The sequence below is a fragment of the Mus musculus genome, chromosome 15, assembly GCF_000001635.26.
Source record: "Mus musculus strain C57BL/6J chromosome 15, GRCm38.p6 C57BL/6J".
In the NCBI taxonomy this organism is placed as follows: Eukaryota; Metazoa; Chordata; class Mammalia; order Rodentia; family Muridae; genus Mus; species Mus musculus.
Genome location: NC_000081.6, coordinates 76,425,816 through 76,439,783, shown reverse-complemented (window position 1 = coordinate 76,439,783; position 13,968 = coordinate 76,425,816). Strand labels below are relative to the sequence as shown.

Below are 13,968 nucleotides of genomic sequence, written 5' to 3'. Positions count from 1 at the left end.
ACACACATACATGCATGCAAAACAGTCATACACATGAAACAAGTCTAAAATAAAATTTAATTAAAAATAAGATTTATGAGGCAGAGGCAGGCAGATTTCTGAGTTCGAGGCCAGCCTGGTCTACAAAGTGAATTCCAGGACAGCCAGGGCTATACAGAGAAACCCTGTCTCCAAAAAACCAAAACCAAAAAACCAAACAAACAAAAACAAAAACAAAAAAAAAAAACCAAGAAACAAGATTTGTTATTTATGTGTATGAGTGCTTTGCGCACATGTATGTCTGCACCACACACATGTCTGATGTCCACAGATTGGAAGGTGTATCGGATCCCCTGGAACTGAAGCGACAGATGGCTGTGACCACCATGTGGGTCCTGGGAATCAGAAATAAGGTCCTCTGGAAGAAGAGCTAGGACTCCTGACAGCTGAGCCATCTCTCCATCCCTAAGTGAACTGTGCAGTGTGGTCACACACCCACAGAAAGTAAGCAAGGACACAGGAGCTTTGTGCAGCTGTGCTCACTGGCTCTTCACTCCCGTCAGCCAAGAGGCAGAAAGAGCACAAATGCTCACCTCTGGATGACAGTTAAGCCAAATGTGGACTGTACATGGACTAATCACAGGTACCTGGTGACCAACTCTTCCCCTTCCGGCTGTACAACAAGGATGTCCTTGATGTCTGTCCCAGGGAGCTTTGTGGCTTTGGAAAGCCCACTGTGCCCTCTGTCCTCCTGCTTTGCTTCCCTCCAGGATCCCACCAGGCTGTACCTTACAACACCGGCTTCTTCATCAGCTATCCGACAGCACATGGACACACCCCTGTCTAGAGGGCACACCGTGGGAAGCTCCCTGATTTCGGGGTCCTTTTGTTAGATGCTCTGTTCTTTTTCACTGCATAGTTCCCCAGGCGTGGCAGAACCCCAGAACACTCAAGGTATTCCTACAGATCAGTCAGGAAAGCACAGGCAACCCAACTAGGGACTGGGCAAAAATCTAGTGTCCTCAAAACGAAGTCATCAAATTATCCCTCAGTCATCAGAAAACTGCAAATGAAATCCCAGCATGGGATATCACAAGCCCGTCACCAAAAGACAGAAAATGGAGCCCTGGAAAAACCACCACCACTCTCTAGGTAGGTCACAGCTGGAATGTACGATCAGACAGCTGTTACAGACAGCAAGCACAGCCTATGGCTAACGGGCTCTGGGATAGCAGATGAACCAATGTGAGAGCCATGACCAGGAGCAAGCTGTGGGTTAGCACAGGGATTGCAAGGGCTCTCACCTTTACACCATTTGTAAGACACTTGTATCGGGAAGTGGAGGTAGCCTGGGGTGTCAACAGGGGTCAGGGAAGACTTGGAGGCTGGCAGGTGACTGTGGTAACTGATACTCTAGCTCCTCTTCTGGGATACGTCAATATAGAACCTCAAAACCCCCTCTAGCAAATGAGCTGAGCCCACACACTCCAGGACTGTAAATCTACTCTATGGCTGCCCAGCCTGTTGAAACCAAACAGATCTAAAGGGATTGAGCGCAGCGACACCCTTCACTCTCAGTGCATGGCAAATCCAGTCATAGGTGCTTCCAATATGTGTTTGGAAACTACCAGTAGAATACAGCTGTGAGCTGCGGCCCTCCAGGCACAATGAATAGGCTGTACAGAGCAGGCAGTGGGGCAGAGCCGCTGTCCTGTCCATGAGCTTGGAGTTTCTATAAGAGCCTCAAGTCCCATGGCTGGCAATCTCCTGGGACCTGGTGATGCAATGGTAACAGGGTCAGGAGCTCAGCAGGTGCCAACTCAATGTTAGTGCTTGTGGCTTTGGACATGGCGGGGTGTGGGGGGAGGCATCATATAGTTCAGGTTGATATCAAACAACCTATACAGCTGAACTTGGCCTTGAACCCCTGATCTTCCTTATCTCCACTTCCAAAGTGCTGGGATTAAAGTCAAGAACAACCATGCTTGGCTCTCCTCAGCTTCTAGGTACAAGTGATCCCCCTGCTTCAGTCTCCTAAATGGCTAGGACTATAAGAACAGAGAGGACAAACCATGACAGGCCTGCACTTTCCTTAAGGAGCCCACAGCTATAAAAACTCTTAAATTCTCCCCGCTCCCTCCCCCTTCTTGACACAGGGTGTGTAGCCCTGGCTGTCAACCTGGTCACTCTGTAGACCAGGTTGGCCTCAAACTCAGAAATCCACCTGCTTCTGCCTCCAGAGTGCTGGAATTAAAGGCATGCGTCACCACTGCTCAGTTTAAAATTCTTAATAGAGTTGTTTTTTAAGTGGCCTGTCCATATCAGACCCAGAACAGACACAGTCAGAACTCCAAGGGTCATCAGGGCGCCAGCCTTCACCTCGCCCTCCCCATCCCACCCCCCTCCGTACTCACCTTTTCCAGCAGCACATTGCCCCGCTCCTTCAGCAGGCAGTTGATCATGACTGTGGCTGCGCGCGAGCAGTTCTTGTCTGGGTCTCCCAGGCTCTCAAACACCGTGAGCAAGAGACTGATGAGCTGGTCTGAGGGGAGGCGCTTGGCGATGACCTACAAGGGCGATGCCAGGACAGAGAAGAAGGATCAGCCCCCGACCGAGTCCCGAGGAAAACGTCAGGGCCTAGCTCTGCCGAGTTCACCCTTCTGGGTCTGGAACTGTTCCAGGAAGGTGGTCCTTGTGCAGCTGCAGGGCAGGGATCACACAGGGGACAGCAGAGTGACCTGTGTGGAGCTGCTCTGGAACTTTCTAGAATACAGGGATTTCAGGACAGGTCTGCAGCTTCCCCACCCTCCAGCTCCGCCTCCTCCACCCTCCAGCTCCGCCTCCTCTTCTTTCTCTCCCAGCACTGGAAATACACCAGAAGGAAGAGCATCATGGTACCAAGCCCCAACTACAGAGCCCGGGCCCTCCTGACCCATCCGCCTAGCACTGAGCGTTACTAGAAAGGGCCCAGGGGCCCTTCCTATCAGCCTCTGCCAGAAACCCTCACCATATGAAGAAGATAAATGTTCATAGACAGGGTTACAAAAGAGAATTCACTGAGGGAGGGGCTAATTTGGCTATCCTTGGAGCCCTGCTGGCCTCCAGACTAGACATCTATCTGGCTGGGTGGTTCAGGCTGGATATGGTACCCAGGGCGTGTGATACACAGGACAGGAAAGAGACATTTTAGCCCAGTGTTGCACTTCCAAATGCAGTGGACAAAATGCCTCAGCCTCCTGGGACCCAAGATGGGGCCCATGCTGGACCATGAATGTGGCTCTGAGCAGTTGTCAGCTCTGGGTGGGACACTCACATAAACACCAGCACCATGCCCTCCATCTCTAGAAACCCACGAAGTCTTCACTAAGGAAGCTGGGGGCAGGCGGCAGACAGCTGTACAGCCAGATGCATCTCAAAGTATTCAGAGCCCTCTTGGGCATCCTCCAACACTTCACCATTGAGCATACCTTGATCCTGCCCAGACTGTGGTACCCCGAAGCAGGCAGGTATGGGAGACATGGCAGTTTGGACCAAATGGGTCACCAAACACCAATTCCTTGAATGAAACCTGCTCACAGCTGCCCCTCTGGGCCTGCTGAGTGAGAGAGGTACCAAGTGCTTCCTTGGCAGTCCCTTAGCCCCAGGCGCTGCAGTCCCTCCTTCTCATTGCTGGGATCCCATAAGTACCTGGGCTATGCTGTGGCAAGTGTGGAAAAGGATGGTGGGATCAGCGTTCACAAGGCCATCCTGCAGGGTGAGGAGCCGCTCGGCCACATCATCACGATGGTCTCGGGAGAAGCCTAAGGACCAGAGTCGACTGAAGCCTTCCCCAGTGATTCCAGTCTGACCCCACACCCAACTCCTGCCTCCACGGTCCCCACATCCCCAGCAGGGCTCACCCTCATAGCCCAGCTGCAAGTAGAGCAGGGAATAGACACAGCCCACGGCTTTCTGGCGGGTGGTAGTCCATGTGTCCGCACACCGTGGAGCAAAGAGACCGACCAGGAGACCCAGGTTGTGGAAGGGTACCAATGTCTGCAGGGAGATGGAAGGGGGGGTAGGGCTGTCAGGATTCTGGGGGAATAGTCAACCCCAGCCTTTATCAGTAGGACCTAGAGGGGGGCTATGTGGCCTGGACAAACGTTTCCTCTTCACATATAGTCCACCTGGCTCCCTAAGTATAGGGAGTGGGGCCATAGGACTCTGCTGACCCAACTGCCACTCGTGAAATGACTCCCAGATGGCAAGTCTGTGGACAGGGGAAAGAAACAGTGTAGCCCTTTACCCTGAGTGGCCCTCAGTCCATCTCTCAAGTTCTGCTCGCCTTATGTAATGAGCCATCTCTCCCTCCTCAGAGCAGCCCTGCCTCCTGCCTGTCAGAGGCTGCAAACCCCTGCTCCCAGGACATACACACATGCCTCCCCTAGTCCCCTCAGCTGTCCCCATTCAAAGCAGGCCTAGATGCCTCTGAAGCTCTACATCCCAAAAATGGCCAGATGAGAAAGGGGGATTTCAGGTCAGCAGTGAAAGGTTAAGGCCGGATGCAGACCTGGGAACAGGTGGCTGCTGTTCCTAGTATGGTTCAACTCATGTCAACATAAACTGAGAGAGACCACAGTTATCTATACCACACAAACAGACCCCCCAAAACAAGACAAGATCATCACAAGAAAACGCCCAGTATGATTCCAATAGAGGACAAGAAGATGTTTGTAAAAGTTCACTCTCCGTTCCTGACAGAGTTCTGATGAACACAGCCAGTGCCAATCAAAACGAAGTGGCTCAGCAATGGAGCTAAGCACAGCCTCCTAGGAGTGGCTGCTTCACCCAGACCGGAGTCTAGAGTCACCCTACCCATGGTAGGTCCTCGGTCCTTGTCAGAAAAGACTGAGGCAAGGAAGGAAAGCAGCAGCGGGAGGCCAGGGAGCCTGCAGGCTGTCCTGAGGCCAGACAGAGGACTGATGGAGGGAGGGGGGAGGGGTGCTGGAGGGAGGGAGGGGTGAGGTCCGGTACTCACGCTGACAAGCAAGTGCTCCTGGAAGAACTCCAGCAGGCAGGCGCCCAAGCCAAGTGCTCGTGCCCGCTCATGACCCCTCGGGGACTTGATCCACGGGCTCAGGTGCTGTACGAGAACGGACCTGACACAGGTGCCTGCTGTGGGAGCAACCCAGGAGGGCAGAAGCCCACATCCCAGTGGGACCCAGGGTGGCTCCCACCTTAGGGCCTGCTGTAGCTCACCCCTGCCCACTCTGGCTGAGAAGGATCCAGGCCTCTTAGGCACTGGATGCCTAGACTAGGGACGGGTGCTGCCCCAACCCGCTGTAACAGTGGAAGGAATGGGAAGGAGACCACGGCAGGGTGTGCATGTTGTCATCTTGCTTGCCTCGGGTGCTTAGCAGACGGCAGCCAGGACTCATGCGATCCTTCCCAGAACTTGTAGCAGTCAGGGAAACACAGCAGAGGCACTATCTGGCCAGAGGTGCCCAGGCAGAGGGGGCGTGGTCAGATGCCCCTCCCCTAGAGAGACTGCCAAACTGTCTCCCTAGTACCTAACCACGGTGGGGGAGGGGAGCAGGAAAAAGACAGCCAGGAACTAGGTGGGACAGTCAGACTCCATCACCCCAGCAGTGCACACCCACAGCACACCTCTACCATGATCTGCAGGCCTTGGGGGGTCATGTTCTGCCGCAGCAGTCTTGTTAACAAGTCTTCAAGGGCACACACCGTGTCCAGATACAGAGGCTGCAGGGAGAGCCAGACCACCAGACCCATGCGTGATCCCGCTTCTTTCAGAGGCAGATCTCACTCCCTGCCCTGCTCCTGCCCCGCCCCCACCCGGCTGCCACCCTTGGCCGTGCAATACCTCCCGGCCAACGCCATCTCCCCCCTCAGCCTCAGGTGGCAGGGCCATGACACTGTGTAGGCAGCTGTGGACCACATCTGCCTGTGTCTGCTCCTCCAGCGCGGGCTCCAAGTTGCTGAGCAGCAGGTTAAGGGCACCAATAAGTGTCTCCCTGACATCTTCTCCAGCCTGCCCTCCCCCCAACCCCGCCCTAGAAACCACTGGGCCTACATGGATGGTCCAGCTACCATTACGTTCAGACGATTTCTGATCTATAATGCATTCTATACATCCCCATACAGACCCACAGGCCCACTCAGTGCACAGAGAGGCAGGAAAGGATACACCAGGTATGTGCAGGCCAACATGGCTTTCTTCCGAATGGGTGTTCTCAGGCAGTCTGGGGGTTCTGCCCTGATGAATTCCTTGGGGAGGCAGCATATAACAGGCCCTATTAGCCTCCTCCCTGCCCCCCCCCATCTCTCCCATGAAGTGGGTGGTTGAGGCCTCTGAGGCGCAGGGCTCTGTCTGCACCCACTCAAGCCCAGTGACTGCCCGGGCCTCACCATCATCTGTGTCACCAGCTCTGTTTTCCTCAAGAAGTGGAAGGAGCTGGCTTGTGCGCTGCTGCACATGGCCTGGCTGACCATGCACAGGCTCTGGACGAGGCAGAGCTTCAGGGCCGGGTCCTAGGGGAAGAGCTGGCTGCAGGAGGTTTGCATATCTGCCCCCAGAACTGCCCCAGAGTAGCCACAGAGCAGAGCCCAGCCTCAGAAACTGGAGTTCACGCCCTTTCTTGAACAGCCAGAGCCGCTGTTCACTGTGACCAAAAAGCCCGACAGCAGCCTCCTGACTGAGGAGAAACCTAGGACCTGAAGTTCCAGGGCCTTGGCCCACAGGGGAACTGCTGTGTAGTATGACAGCTTCATGGGAGACAGGAGAGAGGCCATTCTGAGAAACAGAGGGCCAAACCTCTTACTCCTATGGGCTGGGTGGGGGAAACAAGAAACTAAAAGAACCTCAGCCATCCAGCCCACTCCCTCACCCCTGAGGCTCCCCACTCCTCAGGAAGAAAGAATTGTCCCTCACAAAGGCCTGCCAGGTTAGTATCAAGGAGTCACAGAGGAAGTATGTTAATGAGACCAAGGGAACCTTTGGCCCTTTTCAATAGTTCTGGGCTTAACTAGCCCTCCCCTAGGTGCTCTCTGGGGTCTAGAGAAAGGCAGCCCCAAAAGCATTGGGAACAGAGCCAAAGGAGCCTGGAGCTATCGCTGGGCTATGTGGGGGGGACACAGCTGTGAGTGGCCTATCAGCTGTCTCTAAGGATGTAGCCCAGGATCAATTACCCAGAGGCAGAGAAGCCTGGCTCTGTCCTCAGCGGGCGCTTGCTTAGCTGCTCCACAGGGAAGTGGGCAGGAGTCTCAGAGCTGTACTCCACCACACTTCCCCAGGACCACCATGGCCAGGAAGCCCAGCGAGCTCTAGGTTTGGCTCTGTCCCAAAGCCCAGCCCAGAGGAGAGAGAAAAGCATAGTTCACACATGGTCGGTCGCCATACACTATACCTTGGTCTCTACCTTTATTCCCAGAACCTAAACAACAAAGAGTGAAATAAGGTAAGACTCTGGCGTTGTGTGACTGGCCCCCACGGACATCGGCAACGCCCACCTTGGTGTTGAAGCACTGGAACATGCTGCGCAGGATATCAGACTCTACCCTGGCCAGCACCAGCTCCCGAGGGGCCTGGGCAGCCACGTGCCCGTAGCACAGGATCAGACAGCTCTTCATTCTTTCCACTTCGTGCTCGCTTCGATCCTGAGGTAGAGAGTCAGTGGGACGGCACTTACTCAGTGAACTACTCTCCCAGGGAGCCTTGCTTTGCAGTGGGCTTTCTATACCCTAAAACTCCTGGAATAGCCAGAGCCAGCTAGGAACACCAGAGGGAGCATCCAGGGATGGCAGGAGGGCAGCCCCGGTGCCCACGCATGTCCACCGGGAACCATTTGGTTGCAAGAAAGGGCTGAGGCAGTGGGACCAAGAAACAGGGGAAAGAAAGCTGGAAGCCTAACAACCTGAAAACTAGGGCTTGTAGATGCCAACATCAGAAAAGACAGTGTGTGGGGGCGGGGGGAGGCAGGAGCTACAAGTTGTCTCACACCTTTATCCCAGCACTCTGGAGGTAAAGGCAGATCTCTTTGAATTTGAGGCCAACCTAATCTACACATCAAATTCTGTGCTAACCAAGGCTACACAGTGAGGCCCTGTCTCAAGATAGAGATAGAGGGGGCTGGAGAAATGGCTCAGTGGTTAAGAACACTTGTTCTTATAGAGGATCCAAGGTTCAATTTCCAGCATCCACATGGAGGCTCACAACCATACATAATTCCAGTTCCAGGGGATCCACTGCCTTCTTCTGACCTCAGTGGGATCAGGTGCATAGATATACATGCAGGCAGAACACTGGTACACATACACATAAAACAAAATGAATAAATAAATTTAAAAACACTTTTTTTCCCCCTTTGGTTTTTTTGAGACAGGGTTTCTCTGTATAGCCCTGGCTGTCCTGAACTCACTTTGTAGACCAGGCTGGCCTCAAACTCAGAAATCCGCCTGCCTCTGCCTCCCAAGTGTTGGGATTAAAGGCGTCCTCCACCACGCCTGGCCTAAAAACACTTTTAAAAAGAGATAGAGGAAGACGAGAAAGAGAAAGAAGAGGTGTGTGGGTCCTTGCACTCCTGGGCCAACCCTCGGGTTCCATGAGCAGAGCAATCACTAGACACAGAGCAAAATGGTCAGGGTCAGGCATGGTGGGAGATTCTGAAAACCCAAGCACTCAGGGCAAAGGACAGACAGCCTGGCCTTAGAGAAGGGGACAGCTCTGAGTTCCCCAGCTGTGTGGTTCTGATAGGCAATGTCCCTAGAGCTCAAGGGTCCCCAGTGCTGCAGGGGTTAGAGAAACATTTGAAAATGTCCCTAAAGTTCACATGTCCCCAGAGCAGCAGTGTTCAAAGACAGAAACCCTTGGGAAGTGACTAGTTCATCAACGCACTAACCCATTACGACTCATAACAGTGGCAGAATTACAGTTATGAAATAGCAATGAAAATTACTTTATGGTTAGGGGTCAGCACAACATGAGGAACTGCATTAAAGGATCGCAGCACGAGGAAGGCAGAGAGCCACAGAAACGAACTCTTTGAAGGATTCAAAGCAGCACGGGTCTAGAGGTAGGTAAGTGTGCTCTTGGCTCCTGTGAAGGGAGAAGCTCTCTTCACCGGCCCCTCCACCATGCCCGGCCTGCACAACCTCTGAAACTAGGAGACAGACTACTTCTTCCTCCTTAAAGTTGATTTCCTCAAGTATTTCGTCATAGCAACAGAAAGCTGATCACCACAGAACCTTGCCACTGAGAACTCTCATTACCCACAGCTAGAGGAACAGCACTCCAATCAGCTAGGGCTTCTGGGAGGCCCTCAGTGGGAGGAGAGCTCAGGCCCAGAGGAGGAATGGAGGATACAAAGCCTGAGGGAACCCAGCCCTAGCCTTCATCTTGAGAGAGAGCAGAGGGCAGGAACCCACCCTACCACAGCCATGAAAAGTGGGGCAGCCACAGACAGGTATCTACTCACAAGGACACTGTTCTGGGTAATGACCGTCTTACCTTAAAAATGCTAAAGATGCCGGTGGACTTCCTAAACACGTCTGACCTCACAAAGTCCTCCAGCTGTGCTAGAGTGTCCTCAAGGTGGGTAATGGCACAGATCCCAAAGCAACAGGCCAGGCCCTGGGGAGGTGCACGGGTGTGCTCACACTTGGGCACAGTGGCCCACCTGCCCACACGCTGTGTGGGGAGGAGTGTATATCCACACGTACACAAAGTTCCACACACACATAAACCTGAAGGCACACAAATACACGCGGACATCCGTGAGGAAGCAAGCAGTGTGCCTCACGTGCAAGCATGCATGTACCTATGTGCTCACAGCACACGTGGCTAGCTCAGAGCGGCAGATGAACACGGCCTCACAGCCCCGGGCACTGGGGACTACCTACCTCCTGCTCTGCCTCCTCTTGATATCTGGCTGTCTCCAGCAGCTCTCGGAGGTGTTTCCTCACCACCTCCTTACTTGAAGCAGCACCCAGCGTGGTTCCAATGCACTTATACAGGAAGTTCTGGAACACAGGGAGAGAACACAGATGAACCTGACTCCTGAGCAGACAGACACTTGCACTGTGGTGGGTACTGCTAATGGATAGCTGTATCCTTTCCTCCTTTTTGGTTTTTTTGATATATGGTTTCTGTATGTGGCCCCAGCTGTCCTGGAACTAGCTGTGTAGACCAGGTTGGACTTGATCTCATAGATCCGCCTACCTCTCAAGTATTTGGGGTTAAACGTGGGCACCACTACACCCGGCCCCTTGGAGAGGAAGCTGTATTTCAAGCAGGACATAGGAAGGGTCCTGCATGAGGAGGTGAGACCCAGGCTGTGTCTGAGGAACAGTGAGCAGGCAGCTGTCCCCCATCCCCCAGCTGTTAACTGCAGCGAGGAGCCTCCTGACCCTGCTTGCTTTTTAAGTGGCTTGGCCAGGGTTGCCAGAGTCAGGAGACAAAGACACAGACAGGCGAGATCAAAGACACAAAGCATGGGAGCTGGGGACTGTGCAGAGATCCCCATCCCCAGCTAGCTTGTCTCAGGCACCTTCTCCTGAGGAGTCCCACTGTAAGAGGGCAGTTGCTTGCACATCTCTTGGCTCAGCTGGCAGATCCAGATGTTGTCAGATACTACGGCCAGGGTGTCTCGCAGGAACTGAGGGGGGAGAGCATTGGTGAGGCCTGAGGCAGGGCCTTGACACGTGATAACCTTATGGTGACTCCTGTTGGTAAGTGGCCTTTGAAGGTGGGTAGCTATGAGGCAGGCTGAAGCACAAGTGGCTCTGAACTCGGCTGGGGACGGGGAAGGAGGGAAAAGCCCTTTCTGTGCCCAGGATGAGCAAAAGTCCCTCCCATTTGGTGCTGAGTGACAGAAGGTACAATATCCTGCCAGGGACATCTGAGACCAGCCACCATCCTTACCCCAAACTCCCCCCACCACTGAGCCCATCCCCTAGTCACACCACCAGATGAAGTTGGATAACAACAAGCCCCTTGGAAGGCACAATACACTGGTCCAACATTTGCTGCCCTGGCCCTCTGTGCCCAGGCCCAGAATGTCCCAAAAAGGCACAGACAGGCCCTTGGCCTTCTGCTCCATCTCTCACCATTAGAAGCTTTTCTTCCCACTCCTTCAGTGACAGGCTTTCCTCGGTGTGCTCTGAAATGACCAATAAGCCCACTGGCTGGGGTCCTGCCAGGCAGGCTCATTCCAACATGCACTAGGTGGGCCCTCCTTGTCTCTGGGAATTCCCAGAAGGAACGCAGAAACCAGTCAGGCCACAGTCACACCCCCTTCCCTTGTGAGCCATCCAGGCCCTTTCTTAGATTACAGCTTGGATCGTTTCTTTCAACCCGAACGGCATACTGGGTGCTAGTGGGGTCAGGGGTGGCTAAGGGGCTCCTGAGCCTCACAGGCCTCACCATCCAGGTACTCCAGCAGCATGGGCATGGTTGTCTCCCACCGCTGGCCCAGGAAAGGGTGGATATTCTGATGCATAACCTTCAGGAGGCGCAGGGAGGCCGCTCCACGCCCATCTCCCAGGTAGGGATTAGAAGACACAACCTGAAGGAGAGGAAGGAAGGGGGTCGCCTAAGCATGGAGCCGCCTGCCATCTCCTGGCCACAGTGCCCAACCTGGGGACCAGCTTCCCAGGGGTGAAGGGAAAACCAGCAAACACGGGGGCAAGGAATGCCAATGAGACGGTGGCAAGGGTCAGGCTTGCCACAGAGCTGACAGGGACTCTGGGGCCGAGAGGCCACTCTTCTATCAGAGTAAGCTCGGTCACGCTGACACCTACGAGAATGTCCCATGAAGGACAGTGTCAGCCCGTGTGCTGAGACACAGTAACAGACCCGTTGCTTACCAGCAGTCGTGTGGTCATAGCGAAGGGAGACGGGAGGTTTGCTGGACAAGAAACATGGAAACAGTTACAAGGCAGGGATAGGATAAAAGATGGGACCATAGGCACAAGCAGGCAGCTGGGGTGGGACAGCATGCGAAAGCAGCTGGGGGTGGGGTGGGGTGGGGTAGGGGGGTGTCAGCAGCAGGGGCAGGGCAAGGGCAAGGCAGAGAGCTGAGAGAGGACGAGGTGTAAGGGCATCATGGCGTCGGTGGGGTCAGCCAGGGGCACGGTGGTTGGGCCTCCACACCATTCGCGTTGTACTGGATGAGGAAATCATCTGCCCCAGCCTCCTGCCTCTTCAGGGCTAAGTGCACAAGGCTCCTGCAGAGCGGGGTGAGGGCCGCAGTGAAGCGCACCGGGGTGAGGAACTCGAGGAGGTAGGGCCAGAGAACCTGAAGGACAGAGGGCCACGGTCTGTGGACTGCAAGCAGGTGGGCACGGCCTCCGGGGCAGTAGAGATGTCAGAACTGGATCTCCACTGCTATACAGGAGCCGGGTAGCTTGAGAGGGGCCGATGCTAAGACAGACAGTGTGTCCGGCCATTGCTGAGAGATCCTCTGAGCACTGTCCGGCCACTGTCCCCTGGAGGCCACACTCTCCGCTCCAGGCCAGGGATGGGGAGGGCAGGAAATCTAGGACTGGGAAAGCTCAGGCAGCCAGCCTCGGGTCAGAGACATGCACACTCACACTGTTCATCCTATCCACTGTGGTGCTGACCAGGTAGAGGGTGCGGATACTGACAGCCCGCACGCTATCTGCCGCCAGGTCCTCCCCATCAGGGCCAGGCTTCTCAGGCTGGAGGAAGAGGCAAACGAGAGCACGTGTGGATGACTGTCCACACACCAAGGTTAGCATGAGATGGACCACGAGGTCCATCCAGGTTAGCACAAGAAGGGGAAAGGCTGGCAGAAAAGGAAACGCAGCAGACTCACCAACCCTGCCCCGAGAGGATGTCTGTCAGCTCCCACAGGCAAGCACACCAAAGTCACTCAAGAAAAGCTGGTGGGATGGCTCAGTAAGTGCTTTCTGTGTGAGACTGACAAGCTGAGTTTGATTTCAGGATCCAGTGGGCCAAGGAGAGACCTAAAGTTGTCCTCTAAGCTGTATATGTGATCTATGGCATGTGTATGCCTATGCGCGCGCACACACACACACAATCTCTCTCTCCCTCTCCCTCCATCTCTCCTTCCCTCCCTCCCTCCGTCCATCCCTGCCGCTGTTTCTGTCTCCTATAAGCTACTGACTCCAAGGTTCCTTGGCTCAGCAAGTCACAGTACTTGCTGTCAAGCCTACTAATCTGAGTTGGATCCCCAGAATTTACATGGTGGAAGGGGAGAACTAACAAACCGTCCTCGGACCTCCAAAAGGTATCCACATCCACACATACTTATGCACAAAGTAAGTAAATATTTTTAATTTGGGGGTGGGATATCGACTTTTAAAAGATTCTTCTCTCAGGCTGGAGAGATGGCTCTGTGGTTAAGAGCACTGACTGCTCTTCTAGAAGTTCTGAGCTCAATTCCCAGCAACCACATGGTGGCTCACAACCATCTGTAATGGGCTCCACTGCCCTCTTCTGGTGTGTCTGAAGACAGCTACAGTGTACTCATGTACATAAAATAAATAAATACATCTTTTTAAAAATTTCTCTCATATATTCCATTCTGAATGCAGTGTCTCCTCCCTCCTCCCCTCCTAGGCCCCACCCTACTCTCTACCCACCCCTCCTCCATTTCTCTTCAGAAGAGGACAGCCTCCCAAATATATATGTATTAACAACAACAACAACAACTAATTTATAGTACCTACTAGGGGAGTCTATTCAACTTCTGATAGCAACTTATTGGGAACAAAGACTGAAACAGAGGACATGGCCTTCTTCAGTTCTTGTCTAATAACCTACAAGCTACTACTGTGAAGACGCAGAGGGCAAAGCAGGCACCAGGCTGGCAATCGCTCACATGTGAGAGCACTTTGGGACCCATTGGTGGGAGATGAAAACACCTCCCACAGTACTTCCACAAGTACACCAGCATCTGTACCTACACACATACAAATAAATAAAATGTCAAGAACATTAGTGGCTAG

At 53.8% G+C, this 13,968-nt stretch overlaps 1 protein-coding gene and 1 non-coding gene across 20 annotated transcripts in view; both read right to left on the bottom strand.

The window, feature by feature from the left end:
* The window catches only part of Mroh1 (maestro heat-like repeat family member 1), a 72,602-nt gene that overhangs the window by 13,256 nt on the left and 45,378 nt on the right, over positions 1-13,968 (bottom strand). For 11 of the 19 annotated variants that reach the window (XR_003951365.1, XR_001781513.1, XR_001781512.1 and 8 more), the window contains 18 exons: positions 12,568-12,675; positions 12,128-12,272; positions 11,842-11,882; positions 11,399-11,540; positions 11,083-11,135; positions 10,524-10,631; positions 9,877-9,996; positions 9,485-9,607; positions 7,489-7,635; positions 7,386-7,412; positions 6,388-6,510; positions 6,167-6,246; positions 5,843-5,957; positions 5,626-5,721; positions 4,997-5,101; positions 3,879-4,014; positions 3,667-3,779; positions 2,394-2,546 (listed from right to left, as the gene is read on the bottom strand). Coding sequence is in view for 15 of the 19 variants with exons in the window: in XM_017316554.2 (XP_017172043.1) it covers positions 2,394-2,546; positions 3,667-3,779; positions 3,879-4,014; positions 4,997-5,101; positions 5,626-5,721; positions 5,843-5,957; positions 6,167-6,246; positions 6,388-6,510; positions 7,386-7,412; positions 7,489-7,635; positions 9,485-9,607; positions 9,877-9,996; positions 10,524-10,631; positions 11,083-11,135; positions 11,399-11,540; positions 11,842-11,882; positions 12,128-12,272; positions 12,568-12,675 (1,935 nt within the window). In the remaining 4 variants the exon portion in view is untranslated. Of the gene's footprint in view, positions 1-39; positions 1,754-2,393; positions 2,547-3,666; positions 3,797-3,878; positions 4,015-4,996; positions 5,134-5,625; positions 5,722-5,842; positions 5,958-6,166; positions 6,247-6,387; positions 6,511-7,385; positions 7,413-7,488; positions 7,636-9,484; positions 9,608-9,876; positions 9,997-10,523; positions 10,632-11,082; positions 11,136-11,398; positions 11,541-11,841; positions 11,883-12,127; positions 12,273-12,567; positions 12,676-13,968 lie in introns of those variants that run through there. The other 8 variants (XM_017316555.2, XM_030248484.1, XM_017316553.1 and 5 more) reach the window with 4 other exon arrangements.
* Positions 6,511-6,570, bottom strand: Mir6954 (microRNA 6954). Its single transcript, NR_105919.1, has one exon. It is a non-coding gene; the product is annotated as a microRNA 6954 (primary transcript).